The sequence below is a fragment of the Dromaius novaehollandiae genome, chromosome 10 (genome assembly GCF_036370855.1).
Source record: "Dromaius novaehollandiae isolate bDroNov1 chromosome 10, bDroNov1.hap1, whole genome shotgun sequence".
NCBI lineage: Eukaryota > Metazoa > Chordata > Aves > Casuariiformes > Dromaiidae > Dromaius > Dromaius novaehollandiae.
The window spans coordinates 21,967,923-21,986,750 of record NC_088107.1 but is presented as its reverse complement, the minus strand read 5'-3'; the positions used below and the strand labels follow the sequence as shown (position 1 = coordinate 21,986,750).

At 47.1% G+C, this 18,828-nt stretch overlaps 1 protein-coding gene across 1 annotated transcript in view; it reads right to left on the bottom strand.

Annotated features, from left to right (window-relative positions):
• PSTPIP1 (proline-serine-threonine phosphatase interacting protein 1) overlaps positions 1-17,456 on the bottom strand; it is a 60,887-nt gene extending 43,431 nt beyond the window's left edge. Inside the window, exon 1 of the mRNA XM_026109460.2 lies at positions 16,882-17,456. Within this exon, the coding sequence (XP_025965245.1) occupies positions 16,882-16,914 (33 nt within the window). The 5' untranslated portion in view covers positions 16,915-17,456. The remainder of the gene's footprint in view (positions 1-16,881) is intronic.
• Positions 17,457-18,828: the final 1,372 nt, after the last annotated feature.

Below are 18,828 nucleotides of genomic sequence, written 5' to 3'. Positions count from 1 at the left end.
AACAGATTGTCACTTCCCCCACTTCCCTTTTTCCTTTTTTTCCCTTTTTCTTTGAGAGCATCCCAAATGGCAGCAGGCACGGTAGCTGTACAAGCCTCTCTCTCATCAGTCCTTCCCTCTGCCTGGCAGGCCCCACTCTGCTCAGATGCTCCACAGCCAGCTCACAGCCCAGAAACGTGATTGTAGCTACCAGATGCAATTAGCTCCATCCCGGAGCTGTGTGCGCAGCTTCCTCGTCACAGAAATGCTGGCCAAAGGAGAGCAAAAATATCACGCGGGTTTGTATGACCCCGGCAGCCAGGCATACTGCCTGAGTAACAGACAGAGAGCGATAACCAGGCTGTAACGTTACTCTGCTATGTCTCTTCAACATATCTCTTTCTGTAGTAAGTGCTAAAATTCACTCAATATCTCCCCCCCCCCCGCCCGCTTTTAAACTGCAGCACTTGCTATAATGAAATGATGGCCAATTCCTTGCATCTGGGGATCACTTATTAAATTCCCTGAACAGAGAATATAACACCTACTCATTATCGCCAGCCAAAAAACCCAGGCGCAGAAACGCAGCAGTTCCCAGTACCCAGCGGGTCAGCCTGCTCCCCAGCAACCCTTCTAGGGACCCAACAAAACTACCTGCCGGGCTTGATTCAGCCGCTTGGACTCTCTGTTCTGACTTATTAACGTGGAAGGGGAAGAAGCAATGCCATCTTAAAAACCACGTCACTGTCCCCTCTGCCTTGGTGACCAGGAAGAGGATGATTTTTGCAGCAGGTCTAAACCGATACTGTCACAGTCTGAATCAAAGGATCCTTTCAAAGCTACGCTGACGTGGGTAGTCAGCGTCGCGTGCTGTGGCCTGGAGTTCTTGGAGTTCTGCAAACCCTTTAATGCAAATAGAAAGATTTCTGTATGAATGCAAAATCTGTAATAGCATTTGCACATTCCTAGATCACAGGCTTTCTACCAGGCAGGATGTGGAAGCAGTGTTCTCGTTATTCATCCTGTGTGCTTGTGTGTGCGTATGCATGCAAAAAACAAAGAAGCCAGCGCCTTACTCAACAGAGCTGCTTCCTGTTTGTCGCCTGCGAACAAAAATATGATTTGAACATGTTAAAAATGGAGCTAGCGCAGCCACAGATGAATGAGCTAGAATCTGCTCTGATTGATGCATCGGTTCCTGCCTGCTGGAGCTGTTTGATTTCTGTCCCAGTAGCTGGCCCTTGTAGAGGGACTTGGCCCCAGCTAAATGCAGGTCTCTGCTGAATGAAGGACCTCCAGTGTCAAATCAATTCTCTTGCCACTGCAAGCATCTGTTTAATCCCTTTCTTCATTTTTTAGGGCTCCATCCCAAAACTTGCTTTATTGTCCTCGTTATGTGTTCCTGAAGAAGTCACAATAGCTGAGATCACTGTGAACCAGGGCTGCCTCGGCCCCCAGGGAGCTGCTGCAGGGAGCTGATCTGGCTGAACGCTGAACGGTGTGTGCCACCAGAGCGAGGAGGGAGGGCAAGCAGCTCGGTGGCAACTTGGGTTTAAGCTGCTGTGGTCTCACACCCTGAAACGTTTCTTCTTAATTTCCAACCACAACATAGCCATCGTTCATTTAGGTCTTCCTTTTCTTGCACGGCCAAGAAAAATCTTTTTCTTCTGTAATATGTTTCATAAATGAACCCTCACTCAACCTGTTGTTGTACCTCAACAAATGAATCTCTTTTGCCCTTTCCCGTGATACTGTTTCTTCATTCCTTTGATTCTTGTGTGATTCTTGTGTGTTCCTATATTACCTGTTCGAGGCTGAAATAATCTCTTTTGAACATGGGTGATACACTACTCCTAGTAAAGTCTAACTGATGCTTTGTACTGTGGCATTAATGTCTTCTCTCTAGGAAATACTTTTTTGATAGATCAGAGGTTCATATATGCTTTCTTCCATCGTCAAAGCATAGCAGTGGCACCTAATTGTTCTATGATCTATCACTTTACCTGGATTTTTCTCCTCTCCTGCCATTTTACCTAATGAGGTCCCAGAGTGTATCAGACTTTTTTGCTACTGGCCCCTTATCCTGGTTTTGCACTTTGAAAAACTGATTTTATCTGCTATCTCTTACCCTAGGCTTTCAGGTTATCAGATACCTCCTGTACAATATTTCATTCTCTATGTTTGTCTTAACAACAAATGTGGTCAGCATATCATTAACATCTTATACCAGTGTCTCCAGTGGATATACTGAATAAAAACAGTCCTGAGATCAGCTCTTGAGGTCCCTTCCCCCAGTTCAGGGATTTCCATTTTAGCACAAGCCACCAGCATCTCCCCCAGAACAAGCTCCTTACCTACATTACCGTTCTCGCTCTCCGGCTTTGTCTATTCAGAGTCCTGTTTTGTGATTGTCATCTAGTTTCTTAAGGATTTCCGACGTAGCAGCCCAATAGACTCTACGTTTCCTTTGTCAGAACTCTGAAGGCAGCAAGGTGGTTTCGAGTTAACCAGCTACCCAGCCCTAATGAGCTCTCTTGCTTTTATTCTATTTTTCCATTTTCCGTTTTCTTTCAAAATTAGCATTTGCTTCACCTGTTTTTGTAAAGCCTGCTAAAGCCACACTGCCCAGTGCTTGGGCACCTCTCAGCTGCGGCTTTGTGGTGATGACGAGAACTAGCGAGTAGCCAAAGAGGAGCGGACCATGGCCAACAGGCTCCCCAGCCTGCGTCAAGGAGACCGGGCAAGCAGAAGCAGGGGGAAGGGACTCTGCTCTCCGCAGCCACCTTTGCTTGAAGTGCATTGGTTGTGAAGTTACTTTTTAAAGCTTATGTGTACAGAATACAGCCAAAGAAGGCCTGGGGTTCTCAAGTTTTTGTGGGCGTTGAGAGAGTTTATAGTCCCCACCCTGGTTTTCAGATCTCTGACTGAAGTTCCTGAACGGGAGATGAAGAGCAGAGCCTGTAAATAGTCAGCCTGATGTTGAAGATAAACAGTTAGGATGACAAAATACTGATGTCCAAAAATCATTCATTCATAAAGTCACTCTAAATTGTCCAGGTGCTCAATATTAACTAATCCTTTAATATGCAGTATAAAAATAAACTGATCAACTTTCTTGCCAATAACGTGCTAGGAGATCCACCTACCTCACTACATTAAGAGTTCCTGCTTCCAATTGCTAGTCTCACAATGGCGTAAGCAATGGAACAGATATACTTGAATAATAGTTTTGTTTCTTAATTGAAAATTATAGAGATCATTACTTCTCTGGGATGGTTATATACTTCCTTGTGTTAAAATGATGAACTAATTGAGTTACTTAATTTATTTTAGAAAATGGAAAAACGGTTTAATTAGATAATAAATAAATTAATTAAACGTGTAAAATGTTGTTTGCAACAAATTCTTAATAGTGGCCTGGAAGTGAGTGATTTGAATCACCATCAGTAATTTGTCTCATTGCTAAGAAAGTGATTCCACTTAGTCAAAACACGCATGAATATGAAAGAGGATTTACTCATTGTCATTTTAACAAAAAGGATTAGTTAAGCTGCGTTGTCCAACAGACCTGTAATCACTAATAACAAAAGTGCGTGACAAAAGGATTTCAGTGTTACCGGCAGATTTGTACTGTTCTGGGTTTTTTCCATTAGTACTTTGTATGCACTTTGGTCTCTGCACTAGAGCCCAGGGTTTTTCTCCTCACAGGGAGAATCACAGCTAATGGAGAGGCAGCATTTATTTCCTCTCCTGTTTGTGTTTGCAAGAGTTGCTTCCCTCCAAGGCAATGAGCAATGCTGTTCCCTTCGGAGATGAGAGAGATGTGAAAGGGAGCATGAGACTGAAAAGCACAAATTTTATGCTGTACTTTAACCAGAATAGCCTTTCCTCGGGATGTGAGAGGAAGCATGGAAGACTGCAAGCAGAGGTGTCGATAACACGTTGGGATAGACTTTCTTCTTTCCATTTCTTTTTTCCCTGCAGCTTAAAGATGCTGCTGCTCCTGCACATTAGTACCAGAGCAGAAAGGTGCTTTGCAGCCATGGTTTTCCATCTGCGTAGGCAATCACACAGGTAAACCCCAGGAGTTAATTGTGGGAAAGATTATTCACAGTGGCTCTGAGGTGTGCAATGATATATGGACTCGTTAGAGAGGGGCTCGGAGGATTCTGATTATGTGAAGAAGGCTGCAAGTGGGAAGCTTGATGGTGTCAGTTCCCTGCCCACAGGTTAGAAAGTTCAGTATGAAGATAGCTGAGAGGTTTTCTTACCTCCTGGTGGCCTAAAGCTGAGGAATCTTGTGCTAATTCTTGTGTTTTTAGCTAACTGAGAATGAGCCTCACGGCTCTATTCTCTGTGCCTTACGCTGCTGGGTGCTTAGAAGGTGACTGCATCATGATTTTTTGAAGAGCAAGCGTCTGTGTTTTGAAATTTTGAAGGGTATTATTGCAGTGATACGGAGTAGAAAATACTAAAAATACTTTGTTGGTAATTAAAACATGGTTTTGGTACATGGCTGTTAGAATAAGTTGAATTGAAGCAAAAATATCCAGGTTCCTGTGCAAAGCACTAGCTAAACTGGAAGACTTGCTCATCTGACTACTAATGTTCAGAAAGTGATGTGAATCGATCAAGTCGTTCTGGTTGTGCTGTCAGGACTGGGGGCTGCTCTGGTTTTGTCAGAGCATTTCTAAAGCCGTCCCAGTGACCTGGCATGCCTACCCAGAGCTTTTCTAGAGATAGCTTACTCACCGCCATTCACACCTCTGCCTGCTCCCGCAAGACGTGCTGGCTTACCAGCACCTTAACATCTCCCCCGGGAAGTGCTTTGGGGAATGACACTCTGCTCTCAGCCCCGTTTGCTGCATTGCTCAGCGGAGCTGCAGCTCTGGCTGTCAGCAAGAGCGGCCTCTTCGCTGCCTCCACCCGCCCTTCTCTGCTCCCTTGCTTTTTGCAAGGAGCTGCGTCCTAGCTGGCGTGCAGGGAGAGTAACCCCCACGATGCGACAGGGCCACAGCACTGCCCTTCCTGGAAAGCAGCTGGAAAGAAGGGCTGGAAAAGAAAGATCTACATGGCAGACCCCCATTGCGCTGCGTGATGCATGGCAGGATGGCGCTGAGCTACCGTGGCGGTAAAGAGGATACCGAAAGCTGCATGGAGCTGGTTTGTGCGTCTAGGGGAGGGTCGGACTGCTGCCAGTGACAGCACTAACCCTGACAGTTACAGCACAGACATCAGATTTTCTCTTAGCCTAACTGTCCTTCATTTAGGAATTACTTGAAATTTGTTATCTGCAAATATTATTTTTAAAAAGTCTTAATTTTGAAAATAGTTACCTCTACAAGGGCATTGCTACTCTTTGTTTTTACTGGCGTTTTCCCAAGACTTTTATCAGAAGTATTACCAGGATGGGTTTTAGACTGAGAATGAAAAATGTTGCTAAATCATCTCAATAAAGTGTTCATACAAATTAAAAAAAAAAAAAAAAAAGGAAAGAAAGAAATTTTTTTTAACTCCACTCCACTCTTGTTTGCATCATAGTTTATCTGGTTTAGGTGACGATTCAAATCTTGACCATTTTAGTACAACAAAACGTCAAGATTCGTTTTTACAGGCTTATAAATGCAATAATTATTGGCTGTGAGAAAGACGTTTAGAGAGAATTGGCGACAGTGAGTTTGAACAAGCATCGTCCTGCCGGTACCTTTTCCTTTCGTCAGGGGAAAATCCATGCTGCCCGCAGCTGTGTCGTACACGATAGCTCAGTGACAGGCTGCAGAGATGGAGAGCTGCTCTCTCGGAGTTGTATCAGTGAATTTTATCACTCTGTTGTATTACTGTTAATGGCACTGCTTCAAAGGAGTGTTTCTAGACTTTGATCTCTTTTTCTGCCTCTCTCCCCTTCAGGTGCTCTACCACGGCCTGGGTACGTACCGTAGGAGAGCAGCAAACACATTTCATAGCCAGCAGTCAAACGAGCTTTGTCATCTCAAAGTATATTCGAGTGGGCTGGATGTTTTCTATCCTGTCACGGTCTTCCACTGTAAGTGAATCACTTGTTTTGTATGTTTTTCTGGGATGCTTTAAAATTTCCTAGCATTGCTAGGGATTTATTCACATGACAACACGCCCCGTGTCGGTGGTTTAGGAAATGCACTGCTCCTTCCCTGGGCCACCCTCGGACTACGCTGCTTGTGATGCAACACGGGTAGCGTGCAGCACCCCTGGAGCTGCGTGGAGATGGATGAAGCAAGTTCAGCAAGAACAGGCGATGTCCAAGTCACCGTTCAAATGCCGGCCGCGGCCCCGGCCTGCGAGGCGGCGCTGAGGAGGGGCGCCTCGACCTCAGCCTGGGCCTGGGCCTGGGCCTGGGCCTGGGCCGCCACGCGCAGCCGCGGGGCGTTGCCTCCCTCCCGCACCACGAGGTGCTGCTCCGCGCCGCCTCGCGCCACGCGGCAGAGAGCCTCTTTGCCCAGCAGAAACCCGGGTCCTCCGCCTGCCCCGTCCTGGAAGGGGTCAGCAGCTGAGAACCGAGCCGTGCGATCGCGTTCGGAGGCGAGCACACGTCAAGGGGCGGTTACCAGCGCGGAGGACAGAGCAGCGCTGCCGCGGGAGCCTGCAGCCGAGGCCGTCTCCGCCGGGCCGTGCTTGGCGTGCTGCAAGCCCTTAGGTGCAAATCGTCGTGTGGTGGAAACCAGTCAGGGAGTCTGAAAGCACGTGTCGATGCTGCCTGCTGCTTTACAGCATGGGAGCTCCTTTTCCCACTGGCTGGAGCTAGTTGGAATCGGCTGAAAGGGCACGGCTGTCCGTGCTTTCCAAGACTGAAGTCACGGCAGCTTTTACACAGATTTAAAAAACAATACTTCTTCTAAAAGTAAATATTTTTTTCACGTAAGCTGAAAAGAGCAAAGAGCAGTGGGCGGGCTGGAGCGGGGTGAACTAACGTCGCAAATACTTTCATTTCTTGGAAATTCAGTCCTTGCACCTCAGAATCATAGGTGTGTGTGAAGGATGTAGCTGACGATCTGGAGACTTTTTTGTGCTAATTTCAGAGGTTGACTTGGGCATTTTTAACACGAGGCTTAGGTTGCAGTTACACTACAGCCTTTGCTACCTAATCTGTTATGCAGTACGTTTCATGGGGAGCAAACAGTGCTGCCAAACATAGCACAGACGCAAATCTTGAATGAGGCCTTCAAAAATTAGGTGGAAAAAGCATGGGATTTGCGGATTTGCACCGTTCCAGTTGCTGAGTTGCTAGATTACAGTTTTGCACTTCTCTATATAACAAACTAGGCTAGAGATCTTAAAATGAAAGCAGAGATTCTCATCAGACTCCAAATCTGCAGGAGCTAAGATTTCCAGAAACAAATTTAAGTTGATATTTCACAAACTTCATGGCAGCATTGCAAAATTGGCAGCACTGAGCAAACTATTAGTTTCCCAGTGGTGTTTCACTCTCTGGGACGTTGCAGGTTTGCTCGGAGAAGGAAATTGTTGTTTTAGACCTCTGCTGACGGAGGAATTCACTCCTCAGCTTCCTTAGCCTTCCCCCGCCTCGCTCGCGTCCTGGGCTGCTCATGTCTCGTGTATGAGGCATTCTTATAGTCATAGTATGTAGTCTGGCTTTTTCAAATTTTAATCACCCTGTTGGTTGCGCAGCTACCAAGTGACAGTTCTCAAGAGCCTCCTCGCCCTTTGCGGGCTGTTTGTTGGCTGGGAGCTGATGGCAAACTGGGAACAGACTGGGGAAGTCTCAGTGCCGTTGTGTAATAAGGACTCTGCGTGAGCTCATTACCTGTGTTTTAGCCTTCTCTCTTAATACTTTGAATAACAGTCTGAGAATGCACAAAGTTTCCTAGAGAAGAAAAACCACTGGTTAATTTTTGTTCTTTTTGTAAAGATTGCTAGTTTTTTAGGTTTTTTTGGTTTGTTTTGTTTCTTTTTGGATAGGAGTGGTTTTAATTTCATAACATCATTAACCATGAAATCAGTCCTCCCAGTTTTTACCGGAGGAGTGGAGAACGTGACAGGGTGATCTTTGAACTTCCAGCTTCTTCCAAATGTTACGTGGAGGGAGCTTTTGGAAGGCAGAAACAGAGACATGACATAATATCACATCCTTTCGGTTACCCACCTGCCCATCTCTCCTAATGCCTAAACTTGTGAATCATCCACAAAGAGCACCAGCAAAGTGAGGAAGTGGAAACTTTGCGCTGACCTTTCTCATAAGAACACCTGCTTTGTGCTAAGCAGGAGAAAGAGTAAAGAAGCACAAAGAAGTGCATCGTTTTTTGTTTTGTGATGCTGTCGTGTCTTGTTTTGTTCCAAATGCGTTGTGTTACAAAGCAGCCAGGGAAAACGTAATGCAGCCTCTCTTGAGCTGCATGTGTTCTAGCAGGTTCGGATTATGCTTTTATTTGCCCATTTCCGCTTCCACTGATTCTGGCCTTGACCTGAAGTTCCTGCAGGTCTCGAGGGTCTCCGGATGTTCCCTACCGCCTTCGGGCACGACGTGCTCCTGTCACCCAGCAGTCCAGACCCCTGGCAGTTTTCCTGTGCTAGCAACAGGACAAAGAGGCCAGCAGCCAGATGTGCAGCACAAAAATAGTGGGACAAAAATGTTAAGAATCCATTCAGGAAATTCTGGTATAAAAGACTTCTGGAACAGCTTTATGATGGAGATAATGAGAAATGGAACAAGAGGAAACAAAATCCCTCACCAGTTTTAAATCGGAGCTTGAAGGGTCTATAGTGCACCTATTGGAAGTGGTGGCATCCCTTTAACTTTTCGTGTGTGGTGACTTTAGGCATCAGCTTAACTCATAAAGTAGGGGAACAGAGAGACCTGCCAAGAGCATTTGCACCTTTCTTTTGTAGTCAGAGGCTGAAGCACTGTGCTGGTTTGCCTTGGTGCCTTCCCGAGTCACATAGATAAACATGTCAGTGGTGAGATCAGATATTTCTCGAGTCTCTTACTGAATAACATTAGCTACATGAGAGAAACTGAAAGCAAAATAAAGAGAAACAGAATTTTGGAAGTAGAGGATACTTCTGTTTTATACAAAATAATGGCAGAGTTTATAGGACTTTTAAAATCATTTTTACATTTCTGTTTCTATTCCTCTTTAGTTTATTTGCTTGCAGGTCTCTTCTGCTTTGTGAGAGAGCTTCTTTCCTCCTGCAAACACTGTGGGCTCAGGCCCAAACCACCGCACGGTGGTTCAGGTCCACAGACAAGAGTTTAAAGGCCATGTAGAGCCGCTAGAACCAGACCTGCTTAGCTGCTCATTAATTCAGTACCAAACCTATCTGCCCTCCTCCTCCCTGTCTTAGAAAACTTACAAAAGTTTCTTGTTAGTCCTGAAAAAGCCACTGAATACAACATGCTGCTTCACGCACGCTCCCCGGTTCCCTGGCAAGAGGAGCCGGCCGTTCTGCTGGTGGCCTTCCCTGGTGCAGGGGAAGGACAAAGCGTCAGCAGATCTTCCCAGAGTCTTGTTGTGCAAGGGGAACAAATTAAAGGTTTAATTCATTTCTTAGGGAGGACTATTTGGATAGCTAGATATTGCCAATTCCATTTTACAAGAGATCTTTACCACCTAAACAATCATTTTCAACATATCCTGTTACTCAATATGATGCAACATATTCTTTGTTAGGATGGCATATCACAGACTTGGGGTGGAGGGGTTGTGCAATCTGACAGAAGAAAATCAACTTTAGACTTGTAGAAGCTCCCAAAGGGGGTTCATTTAATTCAGTTCTAGCAGTTTGTCCAGATGGGACAACTGTATCAGTGTTATATTTGCTTCTGGAAGATACTTCTCTGTGATTGCAAGCACAGTCTCCATAAATTTCTCTCCTGCCTTATACACAAATAATACAAAATAAATTAGTTCTGTCTTGATAGGGATTTCTCAATCAGCGAGATATTCAGCTGGATGTACCCCACTCTGCCGTGAGCTCCCAGGCTACAGAAAATGGGCCCGGCTTGTGTAAGCGGATGCACACTAAGAGATTGCACCAGCCTAACCACATTTACTTTCATACCATTTAAGCTCTTAAAATTATTGCCTTAGCCCTACGGCGAGGCCAAGGGTATTCGTTCACGCAGAATTGCCTGGTGTTTTAACCAGCAAGAAGGAAATCTGTGTTTCACTGAGCACTACGTGCCTTAGGCGTGTTTTGTTTTCCCGTAAGCTTCTCTCGCCTGAAATGAGCTGCTATCGCTACTAGAGCAGGCTGAAAAACAGATCTCATGCCCTGCAATTGGTTTTTTAATGTTTAAAATGTCCATGCTTCACCTCTTGACCAAAAAAGAAAAAAAAAAGGCAGAATCTCACACTGCTCTAAAGATAAAACTTGCTGTGGATCAGGCAGCTCCAGCTGGGACATCCCCCTGCCTGAGCTGGCACCCTCGCCACCGTCTGCTGTCTATGTAGGGAGGGGTTTTATTTTAATCTCTCTGTTCGCTAGCTCTTTTACTAGTGTATGAGGGAATACCTGCCGCAGCAGGGAGAGCTCCTGCCCGAGCTCCAGCCGGGGGAGGCAGCTTGCAGGAGCACCAGCTCCAGCTCCCAGGCCAAGCCACGCGCCCCCCTTCCCGCGGAGCACCTAGCACACCAGGCTGCTGCCTCGTCTGAGGTCTTTTCTCCGCAAAACATTTTTTCAGAAGCACAAATCCTGGCCAGCTCTGCCCGCAGCAGCTCAGTTGCGTCAGCTCTTCCCTTTGCACGTGCCCCGGGCCGAGGAGGGCCAGGGGCTGCCGGTGGCTTCCCGATGCTCCTGGGCTCTCCCTCCCGCGAGCAGCAGCCACCAGGGCACGACGCTTCTCCTTCTGCCTCTTCCTCCATCAGCTTTCATCTACCCAGTCCTTCTTGCCTTTTCCCCCATCCTTTGTTTTTCATTTTTCTTCTTTTTTAGAAATTAATTAGGCTTGGACAGCATCTCGGTTTGAAAAGCTGCTTTTTAAAAGGAAAAAAGTTTGTTTGTTGGTTGGTTTTAATTTATTCTTGTATTTAAATAGAAAAACAGGAGCTAGTGTCTCTAAATCAGCCTGAACCCTTTGCTGCTCAGTCTTTAATTCTCAAGGCTTATAGCTTATCAGCAACCACTGATCTTTCGTTTGAAGCAAAAATGAGGTTGCACCAAGAGCGCTTTACCAACAGCTATGGAACTTTTCAATTCCTCAATCTTGTTCAGTGACGTTTTCCCACTACATTGAAGAAGTACTGAACTCCTTTTTTAGTAAAGGAGAAATTCTTTGGGGAACTGAAAAGATGTTGGGATCTGGATGCATGTTTTCAACATTTATTTTTCTTGACACCCTAAGCTACGCTGATTCCAGCGCAGAGCCTTGCACCCCGGCCCTCACCCCATCCCAGACTCGAATCCGGAAACTCTGCCTGTACAACACCCTGAACTTCATGTGTTACTGAACTGCGGCTGCTGAGAAATATTTTATTACAAAAACTAGATAAAACAGGGGATGAAACAAGTGTTTTATGTGCCATCTGCCAGCCAGAAAATACCTTGCTGCACTGTGGCATGAAAGTAAAGTCAGAACAAGGTGCTTTTGAGCTCAAAGGAGCTGAAGAACAAAACAAAAAATTCTGTTTACAAAGCAGCCTATTTTGCCTTCCATACAAATATGCAGTAAATTTAACTGGATTGAAATTCAGAGCGTTCCACCATGCCTGCAAAGCAACGAAAGGTTCGTGCCCCTGGTTAGCGACTGCAGACTTTGACAAAAGAGGGTTGGTGCTGTTCTGCTCTGCTCCACTGCGTTGTGCAAGGCTCGAGGGAGGAAAGGGAAGGCCAATGAATCACCCAATCCTGGGAGAAAAAATACGCCGAAATGAGATTCACAAGGAGAATCTGAGATTCGCCCTGGAGAATCTCTCCTACGAGGAGAGGCTGAGAGCGCTGGGAGATGGAGCTGGACTCTTCTCAGTGGCATCCAGTGACAGGGCGAGAGCTAACGCGCATAGACTGAAACCCAAGACGTGCCATTTAATCATAAGAAAAAACTTTTTTACTGTAAGGATGGTCAAACACTGAAATGTTTCCCAGAGAGGCTGTGGAATCTCCATCCTTGGAGACTTTGAGCAGGGTCCCGGCAGCTTGCTTTAGCTGACCCAGCTTGAGCGGGGTTGGACCAGGCGGTCCCACAGGCACCTTCCAACCTCGGCTACTCTGTGATTCTGTGAACCACCCTAGATGTGCTGCACTTCGGGCCCCTGCACACCCTCCTAGGTGGTGGTTTAGGAATGTGGGAGGTTGACGTAGCCGTCGGTGTGCTTGTCTCACTGTTAATACCTGTCCTGGGAGCGCTGGTTCACTTGAGTTTCATTTCAGCTGTTCTGTTGTGTTCTGCTCAGAAGTGATTCCTGAAAGCACCAGTATTTCCATAGCCACAACAACTAATCAAGTTTCCTTCTTGTGATTTCTCGTGGTTTCAGTGACTGTTCTGAAATTGCAATCGCCTTCGCAGGATGCTTCTCGCTGTCCCAGGGAGCAAAGATCCTTCCTAGATCAGCTATTTCCCGTTGTGGGGGAATGTAGGAAGAAAGTTGATGTAAAACATGGATAGAGCAGCAGAATCCGTGGAGATGGAGTTGACCCCACAACAAACAGCCTTCGGCTGGACAGCCAGCTCTGCTTTTCAAAGTCAGTGCCCACTTTCTTCTCCATTTCCACACACCTCTACCACCAATGGCATCTTCTAGATATAAGCAGGGCCACTGCACGGCCACAGATCGGCCCCCAGTCACGCTTTCTCCAGTCCAGAGAGACGCAGCACCTATCGACAACAGCGTCTGGCTGCCTGTACGCCAGCGTGCCCTGACATCACTTATTTTAGTTTGCCGCATGTCAGTAAATACGGTTACAACTGGTAGACTCCAATTCCAATAGAAGTTAATGGCGAACCACTTGCAAGGCTTAAATGCCAGCACAAAAATGTTTGGGAACGACGTCCTTCCCTTACAGGGCTCAGCCCCCCCCGCGAGACGGAGGCTGGGAAGGACCCCAGCCCAGCACCCGGTCCCAACCTGCCGACAGACCTGCCAGGCCACCTGCCCCGCAGACCCGGCCCCAAGCAGCAGCCCCACTAAACATAACCGTTTGCAGGGCTCTGAACTCAATACAGCCTCTACAGGGGAGCGCAGTGGCTCCTGGTATAAAAAGGACTTCCTTTTCTAAGTAAAACGTTGATGTTATTGTATTTCTTTGGTATATTGCATAGTAAGTCGTAAAAAATAGTTTTGCTATAACTTTCTATGGATCTTTTATGGTCATTTCTGTGCTTTTGTATCACAGGTTACAGTCTCATTAGAAGTGAAAATTTTCATGAAACTAATTACATCTTTTGGGGCATGTATAACATACCGTTGTGTGAAAAAGCTACAGTAACAGTTGGAAGATTCACCTAGGAAGCAGGTTTTGTGCTGAACCTGCCATAGAACATACTCTAAAGTCAAAATAAGAGAGATTAAGAAAGCATCTTTGTTTATAACAGGCTGTTTATCTCAGGAAGTTAGACAGCTCCCACTACTAGAGTATCTGACGATAATCTTTGGTCTGGTTTATCTTAGAGTGCTCAGGGAGGTAGGGTCCTGCTATTTGAGAGGTAAGGAATGCAACTTGACCCAAGCCAGAAGAGAAGTCCACAGCAGGACAAGGAAATAATCTTCCTATCTCAGGTTCAAGGCCTGTGTCCTATTTGCTGGCCCATATCTCCAGCTCACTAGTGCTTCTAAATTTGAGCTATCAAAATCCGTAAGTCCTGTGCTTGTTCCACAGCTGAGGAAGAAAACGCATTCACACTGTGCAGCATATTTTTTTTTAAATCGTAAGTGCATTAAGAGCTGATAACACATTTTCAGAATCGACTTGGCCACTCACATTTCATTCAAAGCTACCAAAGGGAATAGATTTGCTCCCGCTGAACTCAGAGCACTTTGGATCCTGCCCAAAAACCAAATGCCTCCTCCAAAAGTCTTCCTCATTCCTTCTTCCCAAAAGGCTAAGAGAAAGCGATGAAGGATGCCAGTAAATGCCCTATCCACCTCTTGGCCCGAAACAGTTAGGTTTCACAGGCTTGCAACTGGGGTGTTGAGCAGAATCTTGGGGAAAAAGGAAATAGAAGGAAAAGGCAATGAAAAAAAAATCAGTGGAAAAGCAAATGGCCAGTACCAGAATGTGGAACAAGGCCAAGAAGGAGATCGGCAGTATTTATGACAGAAGGGGAAAAAATATCTTGGTTACCGTTTTTGGTAACAGTAAACTGAACATTGCTCAGATCTCCGCCTAGTAACATCACCCTGTTAACAAGAAACTCAGCTGGTATCGCAGACATGCTCCTCATTAATGTGGGAATTTGCCTACCTGTCTAATATGATGGTAGAGAAGACAGGTAACATCTGTTGCATTTATACAGCAGCACAGCAGAATATTTATCTATTAGTAATTGCCCTGCACTGGCTATCAGAACTGATTCTTATTTTAATCTCCCTAAAATTTTCAAAAAAATATTATCAGAGGATGGAAACTTCCACTGAAGGAACACATTTTAGTGGGGGCTTTGAGCTACCTTCCCTTAAACCATTACTGAGTGTGTGGAGGATGTAAAAGCAAAAAAAAAAAAAAAAAAAAAAAAAAAGCATAAAAATACAGCATTTTTTGCACAGGCCATGATAAAGTGCAAAACTTCTAGTACACTCCTATCATTGCTACACTTAGTAGGGGAAAAGAGAAATTAAGCATTACGCCAGTTACAAGCAATGGCTTACATTTTCCTGAGAGACGGCACGCCCTATTCTTGAAGTTTCAGGGACTTTGGAGGAGAATGAAGGATGCAATTGCTTTGCTAGTCGGGGAAGATCTGCTGCTTTTACGGTTTGTGTTCACTGCAAAAATGTACATATCTTATGGTGTGATGGGTACGCGGGCTACTTCTGCCTGTCTAAAAGCCTACTGAGGATAAAAGCAGGGAGTGGTCGCCCAGGAATACCTAGCCAGGCTGCGTCGCGGCGGGGGTAGTGTTGTCCTCAGGCAGGTTGTAGAGATCGGGGATCTGTTTTGAGTGATCTACTACGATGCAAATATACTTTTTGTTTTTTAATCATAAAGATAGTCTCCATTCATGATAGAGATTGAATAAAGGAAGTAATTACTCACCGAAGCAGGCTGAGCAAATACGTTTCCGTCTTACTAACGGGTGCAACAGAGTCTTATTAATGCAAAAATAACTGCTGATCTTGCGATCTGGGGGGAGAGCTGTACTCTTTTGCCACATTGTGCAATATCCTGTAAGTTTTCATTTAAACATGCTGTTTATTGCATAGCTATGACTACCATAGTGCAGCGGGTACATCATACCCGCTTTGATCAAGCCTGGCAATGTAAAGTTTCCAGCCACACAACGTTAGAAACGAAGATGCTTTCCTTCGCAGACGGCATGCACCTCAGGGCTGAGCAGGGATTATGCTCTCGCCACCATGACTGGACGCAGCAACTATACAAAATGTATCCGTTCTGAAGTAAGATTGCACAACTTGGAAGGAAGTGGAGAAACGCAAAAGCTGCAGTTCCTGTGGCAGCGCTGGGTGACGTTTTATCCGCTGCCCCGTGTTTTTGCCCGCGCGGTCAGCAGCCCCGCGGAAGAACAGGTGTGCAGAATCTCTTGTAGGTGTGGTGACAATGGAAACTAATGAACCCGTGAATGCTCTTCTAATGAAAATTAATTTCGGCATTTCCTCATTACATTATTTTTAGCCGCTCAAGCCTAGCACTGCAGGGGAGGCGGGGAGGATTCCTGGAAGCGTCTGAAGGGAGGTGGTTTACTGAAACGCGTCCTGGGTCTGCCCGTCTGCTTAGCAGGAGAGAGTTTATCCCGGAGGGAGGGCGCACGGGAAGAACAGCACAAAAGCACGTACGCCGGCAAGGGTCCGTTCGACCCAGCTTACTGCGCAGATGGCAGGAGGAATTCGCCTGCCTTCGTGTCCTTTTATATGCCAGTCCCTGGCATCGGAAAAAGGCTTGCCAGGACGGGAGGCACCCGTGGAACACCCCGTATTCCCAACTTGGCTGGGTTTTTCCTTAAAACCCCAGCTCCAGAAGCAGTTACAAGAGACTCAGGTTACACTTGCAAGATGAACGACTAGGGTTTTTCCCCTCTTGTAACTGCAGAGAAAGAGCGCGAAAACATGACGCCCAAAGATCCTGCAACTGCAAGTCGAATGACAAGAACCGAACGCACCCGCATGCTTTAGCAGTCGCTGTTTTTAAGCCAGCTGTGAGCGTTCGGGCTTCGTGCTCGGACCTCACTGCCAGTTTTTTCCACCTACGGTGCCGCGGGACTCCTGGACACCTAAAGGCCTCCCGCACACCCTTCTGCGTGTAAAAACAGGCGCGGGTGAGCAGTGACCTTTGGCGTGACGCTGGCTGGCTTTGCTGGTGCCGCTAAATCCTGCGTGCGAGCACTAGAACTAGAGAGTTCATGCAGTAATTAGCAGCAGGTCACCTGCTCGGAGGAGCCACTCCTAAAAAACAGGGGTACCCCCTGCAAGCGAGTGCTGTTAGGACGCTGAGACAGACAAATCCATGTCCGCTCCAAAAACAGTTTTCAGACATAGCTTAGAGATCAGGAGTGTCAGTAGTGAGTGTGAGCTGGACATCATTCTTTACAAGCATCCTTCTGTTTAACACCAAATACTTACACTACCTGGACAGTGTGTTTTTGCATGGAGGCAAATTTGCTTTTTTACTAAGCTAAATTTAAAATACAGGAAAGTATTAAATTAGATTTAAACTCTATTTAAAGCTAAGCTGTATTTTAAATTATTTTTAAATATAGGCACATTTAACAGAGGAAATGTAGAGGAAATGCTCACTTACCCAAAATGCATCTTTAAACTGCAGCTCTGTCATTATTATCGATTTACGGAGGGGAAGGAATCCTTCAGCAAGAAGTTTGTTCGCAGAGGAGAGCAGCAGCACCAGCCGTGAGCTTTGAAGCTGTTGCTGCAGCCCAGCCGAAGCGGAAAGTGAAACACATCCACAGACCTGTCTCTTCTAAAGCCAAGCTGGTGAAAAATAGCATTGGGCAGTTTCAGGCAGCTCCGTGCGCTGACCTCCTGCTCGCGCACGGAGACGTGCACCCGCTCAGCGCCCTAGCCCCAGACCTGCTTCTCTTCTGGTGAACAGTTGATACTGAAATGAGGAAGCCGGGAGATGTCAAGTGATGCCAGTCTGCTCCTTGCCGTGTGTGCATGTGCGCGGCTGGCGCAGAAAGGCAGAAGCGCAGCGATGCGCTTTGATCAGCCACGGGAGGAGAGGGAGCGATCAAAATGCAGACGGAGCCAGCACAACGCAAACAGATAAAATCAGAGTCAAACTGTGGTATGACCCTGTGGTGTTACAAAGATTTAAAAGAGTACGTTCCACATTTCTCCAGCACCTTCTGAGGGGGGTAGAGGCTCATATATATATGTATAGATATATGTACATGTATGCACACACGCACACGCACAGGAAGCGTAGCTGCAGAGCTGCACTTTGCAACGGAAAACGCTTTTCAGGGCTGCAGCCGAGCCCCCGGGCCCCGCACCCGGCGCCGCGCGGGCACCGCGTTTCCGACAGCTCGCTGAGCAGGCCGACGGCTGCGTCGCCGTGCGTCTGCAGATAAGCGACAGCAGCGAGACACGTCTAGTGCTCCCACGAAGCCCTCCGCAGCGCGCCCGTCCCGCAAGAGGGGGTGTCTGTCTTCACCCCCGCAGAATTTTTTAAGGATTCTGTACTTTTACGTGAATTTTGATAGGGCAGGAAAAATGAAAGGGAAAAAAGGAAGGAGAAGCCTCCCACCTTAGCTGTCTATGAAGAAGTGTGTCTTCGTGGTGTTTGCTTCACTTCCACGCCAACAGCACGTCAGGACTTAGGTAGCTGCAGCGAGTTCAAACCCGTGCTGATGCCCGTGCCTCCCCGCCGCGCCCGCCCCGGGCAGCTTTCCTGGGGGCGAGGACGTCCCTCAGGCTCCCCCGCTCCGCCTGGGCGCGAGGCTCTGCGCAGAGAGATCCCACAGCCGCCGGCGGCTGCAGCTACGCGTCGGCGCTGCGCCGGCAGTTTGCTGTAACCGACACCCTGGAAAACGGAGGGCGGCCACGTCCCCTTCCCGAGGGGCTGCAGAGCAGCGGCGCCGGGCACCGGGAGCGAGCAGCGGCCTCGCGGTGGAAAACCAAGGGAAAGGCGAGGGGGGCGAAAGGAGGGAGGCGTTTGCCAGGCCGGAGGTGTGAACCTGCTCTGATTGCCACGAGCGGCGGGAGAAAAGCACCGTCACACGAGCGAGGGAGCGAGGGAAAAGCAAGGGTTCGCTTGCAAAGGGTGTTGAGGAGAAATGAGTGAAGCTGTCTTCCAGGAGTACAAATGCCCTGAAAAAATGCATTTTGAGGTCACGGGAAATAGTGGTAGTATTTGATCTGTGGAAAAAAAAAAAAAAGTCTTTTTAAGAATGTTTTATCTAAGTCTTTCTAAACCCACGGGATTCATCATTTTATTTCCAACTTACAGCTTTGTTTTGAAACAGAGTTTTGCTGCTGCTGGCGTTTATAAAAAAATGCGTTAGGTGAATGCGAAAATGTGTTTTGCTCGGTCCAAAATGATTTGCTGTTTTTGCATCCTCTTCAGCGTGGCCCCCCACCAAGCAGCCAACCGTCCGAGCCGGTCTAGCGCCGTGCTCAGCGCGGGGTCTGTCCCACGCACGACGCCTGGGCGGGCCGGCAGCCCCGGCGGAGCGCAGCGGTGGGGCTTCCTCTCCGGCCGGGCGGCTGCGCCGGGGACAGGTCTGCT